A 3,659-nucleotide genomic window follows, 5' to 3' on the forward strand; every position below is an offset into this window, starting at 1 on the left:
CATTATCAAAACCTTGCGCTTTTCCATTCTTCATATATTTGGCAGCAATTCTTATTTCTTCCATTCTTATCTCTGTCGTACCATCATATGCATTTAAACTTACCTGAGGAGGTGCTGCAGTGCTTATATTTCCTGTATGTGTTTCATACACCTCCTCAAAGTATTCTTTCCATCTTGTTTTTATTCCACTATCATTTGTCACCATTTTCCTATCTTTTCCTTTTATAGCTGTCATACATCCACTTTCATTACTGTTTCGGGAATTTTTCACCGCTTTCCAGAATATCTTTATATTTTCTTGGAAGTTCTCGGTCATTTTGATTCCCTCTTTTTTTTTCAACAATTTTTTTCGTTCACACACACCTTGTTTCACTCTCTTCTTACATTCATTATATATGCTTTTTAATTCTGCATACCTATTACCAATCGCTTTATTCACTGTCAGCAGATTTAACCATGCTTCCTTCTTTTCTTGCACTAGTTTTTTTATTCCATCGTCCCACCAAGCATCACCTTTCTTTCTTCCTTGTTTCGTTATACCGCATATTTCCATAGCAGATTCACACATACCATTTTTCAAACATTCCCACATTGCATCAATACTCATATTTTCCACACATTCATCGATCAGTTTAAGATTTACGGCCCTTTCAAATTTATCTTTTATGCAATCATTTTGGAGTTTTTCAACTTTGACTCTAGAAGGCGCCTGCATTTTGCGGGTCTTGGACCGCCATCCTTGAAACAAGATTACCCTTGATACCACCAAGAAGTGATCTGTTTCCATTTCGGCTCCTCTGTACACCCGCGTATCAACTGTTACAGGCCTCAATCTAGAGTCAATGACTACATAGTCGATAATAGATCTTTCATTGCCTCTCTCCCACGTATACTGGTGGATTTCCTTATGATCAAAGAACGTATTTGACACAAAAAGATTCCATTCCAGGCATACTTCTAGCAGTCTTCTTCCATTATCATTCTGTTTTCCATCCCCGAACATGCCTAGGGCTGACTCCATCCCGTCTCTTCGAGTTCCCACCCACCCATTCAAATCTCCCGCAAGTATTACTCTCTCACTATCTTTTTTTCCATTCATTACATTCATCACACTTGTCCAAAACTTATCCTTCTCAGATTCGCAGTCGGAATTCACAGGAGCATATCCTATTAATAAAATAATACTCGTCAATCCAATCTTGAATCTGACAAACATAAGTCTAGAACTTATAAGGACATACTCTTTCATACACTCTATCATTCTGGGCGATAGAAACGCGGCAACACCCTGGCAGGCTCTGTCTGTATCTGGGACACCTGACCAAAGAACCAGGGCGTCACCGTGTTCCATCGAACCGCTTCCTTTTTTCCAACTTTCCGTTATACATAATATATCTAAACATTTATTCCTCATCACATCACACAATTCGTTCATTTTTTCACCCATGCGTCCCCTTATATTCCATGTCGCAATTCTGCATTCTTGCGTTTTCCTCCTCTGTGCGCCCCCACGGAAGGAGCGACCTGACGGGTTGCGAGCCTCATCGAAGTTTGTCAAAGGCATCCTCCCGTTCTGCCTGCCTACTTAATATTAATTACGCTACCCCTCATCTCTACTACTACTTAAATACTTAATTTTACACAAGACCTATAATGAATTGATATAAATGACTTAAATAGATTATTCCTAAGACTTACAGTATAAACATTCACAAAGTACCTTAACACTAAAATTCACTACTGTCACTTATCACTATAGAAGTCATAAACTTAAACATTAATGGTGACTCGGCCGAACGAATCCTTTTCTGCTGGAAGGCCGAGTCGTGGTTGCCATTTGCCACATTTCACATGGACCATGTCGTAAATCAAACTCTGTAATATGCTGACGTCAAAATGTTTAATACCATAGAATTCAATTCAAGCAACCAGTGACTCGGTGATTACATTACAAACCAAGTACCATTTGCCACTGTGCCTATCTGTTTATTGTGATCCAATCAATCAATTCAAGATATGCAATATTTGATGTTTTACAACAGAGATAAAGAACATTTTGTAGAAGGGAATATAGAAATCTAGGCATTTGCAGGGATTATGGCCTATCATTGGCTAGTTAAAGTAGTCATTTTACGCACTGTGTAAAATTCACCATTTTGTCTATATTTGAACATCCATTTGTTTTGATTAAGATTCAATTAAAATAATACAGACATAATATTGGATACACATAAAATAATGAACATTTTTTTTTTTGTTTTTGATGCATTGAAAAAAAATAAAAAAAACTATTAAGAAGAAAAAAAGAAAAACTCAACAACACCAGATAAAACAATTTAAAATATTTTTTTAAAAGTAGAAAAAGAGAGTAAAAAAATGCAACCAAATAAAAGAATAAACATAACAAATATATATACTCATCAATTAATGAAACCAAAACAAGATAAAAAATAAAAATAAAACAAAATAAATCAAGAATTTTAATTTAAATTTACAAAATAAAAAGTTAAAATTAAATGAACATAATAAAATTAAGATAAAAAATATATTAATTAAATAAGAAAGAGAGGAAAAAAAACAGTAAAAATGTATTAAACAAGAGAACTAACCATCTTAAATGAAAGTTTAAGTAAATTAAAAAATTAGTATGAAATCAGTTTATATTCTTACCATTTTCGTAATCCAAACTAAATTTTATTTTTATTATTACTTGTTTTTAAGTCAAGTGGCATAATATACAATATCTTGTAAACAATATAATCCAATGTACGCTGTTCATATTAAAGTAGAAAAAATTAACAATACTATAGTCTTTTAAAAAATCTACTGTTAATCTAAAAATACAATACTCAAGAAGAGTGTTTACATGCAATTGTATGTGTGGGACGTTTGTATTCATGTGTATGTATGTGAATGCCTGGGTAATGTGAGGGTGAGGATAAGTGTGATATGGTGGGTGCGTTAATAAATAAACAATATTTAAATTTTTAAATAAACAATAAAAAATAAACAAACGAACAAATAAATAAACAAACAAATAAATAAACAATAAAAAATTAGCAACAGAGAGAAAAAACATTATTGAGAAAGGAACATGGAAGTCAAAGCATTTACAGGGCTTATAACCTGTCATTGGCTGGTTTAAATGACCACTTTACACACTGTGTAACATTTACCATTCTGCCCATAATAAAGGTTTCAGCACCTTTACTTCACAAAAGTCAACAGGGGGAAGATTTGAGGAAATGTGGATGTTTAAATATGGGGTTCTGATAGGAGAGAGTTTGGTGAGAGGTTTGATTATTAAAAAAATACATTTAATATTCCATTCGATACCTTTTAAGATATTTAAGTAAAGTAATGTTATTATTCTTTGCATGTATTTTAAACAGTTTGTCGAATTTCAGAACCTTATTTTGAAAAAAGCATTATACATACTGGTCGCGCCACTTGCCCGTTAGCAGTTGCACGCTCAAAAATGGCTGATTCGATGGATGCGTTATCCTTCGTTCACTCTACCACAGAACCCTAAATACAATGATTGCAACTCCAACCTTATTCTGGGTTCTGGCACCTCTATTGCTGGTATTTCTGTCGCGGCAGTCAGGATCAGATCCTACCTTGATGTCAGGGAGAAGGGGCACTTGACGAATTATACA

The 3,659-nt window shown here is 33.9% G+C and overlaps 1 protein-coding gene across 1 annotated transcript; it reads right to left on the reverse strand.

Annotated features, from left to right (window-relative positions):
• Nucleotides 1–632: 632 nt before the first annotated feature.
• Nucleotides 633–1,564, reverse strand: LOC148275658 (protein CFDP2-like). The gene is made up of 2 exons (XM_088235378.1): nt 755–1,564; nt 633–647 (listed from the first exon to the last, which is right to left on the reverse strand). The coding sequence occupies exons 1-2, from the start codon at nt 1,562–1,564 to the stop codon at nt 633–635; spliced, it is 825 nt and encodes a 274-aa protein (XP_088091504.1).
• Between the last annotated feature and the right edge of the window lie 2,095 nt (nt 1,565–3,659).

The sequence above is a fragment of the Micrasema longulum genome, unplaced genomic scaffold (genome assembly GCF_059751315.1).
Source record: "Micrasema longulum isolate JH-2025_06_02 unplaced genomic scaffold, ASM5975131v1 h1tg001367l, whole genome shotgun sequence".
NCBI lineage: Eukaryota > Metazoa > Arthropoda > Insecta > Trichoptera > Brachycentridae > Micrasema > Micrasema longulum.

Excerpts from the sequence above, each read along its gene's own strand:
- LOC148275658 (XM_088235378.1), bottom strand. The coding sequence starts at position 1,564 with ATGCCTTTGACAAACTTCGATGAGGCTCGCAACCCGTCAGGTCGCTCC.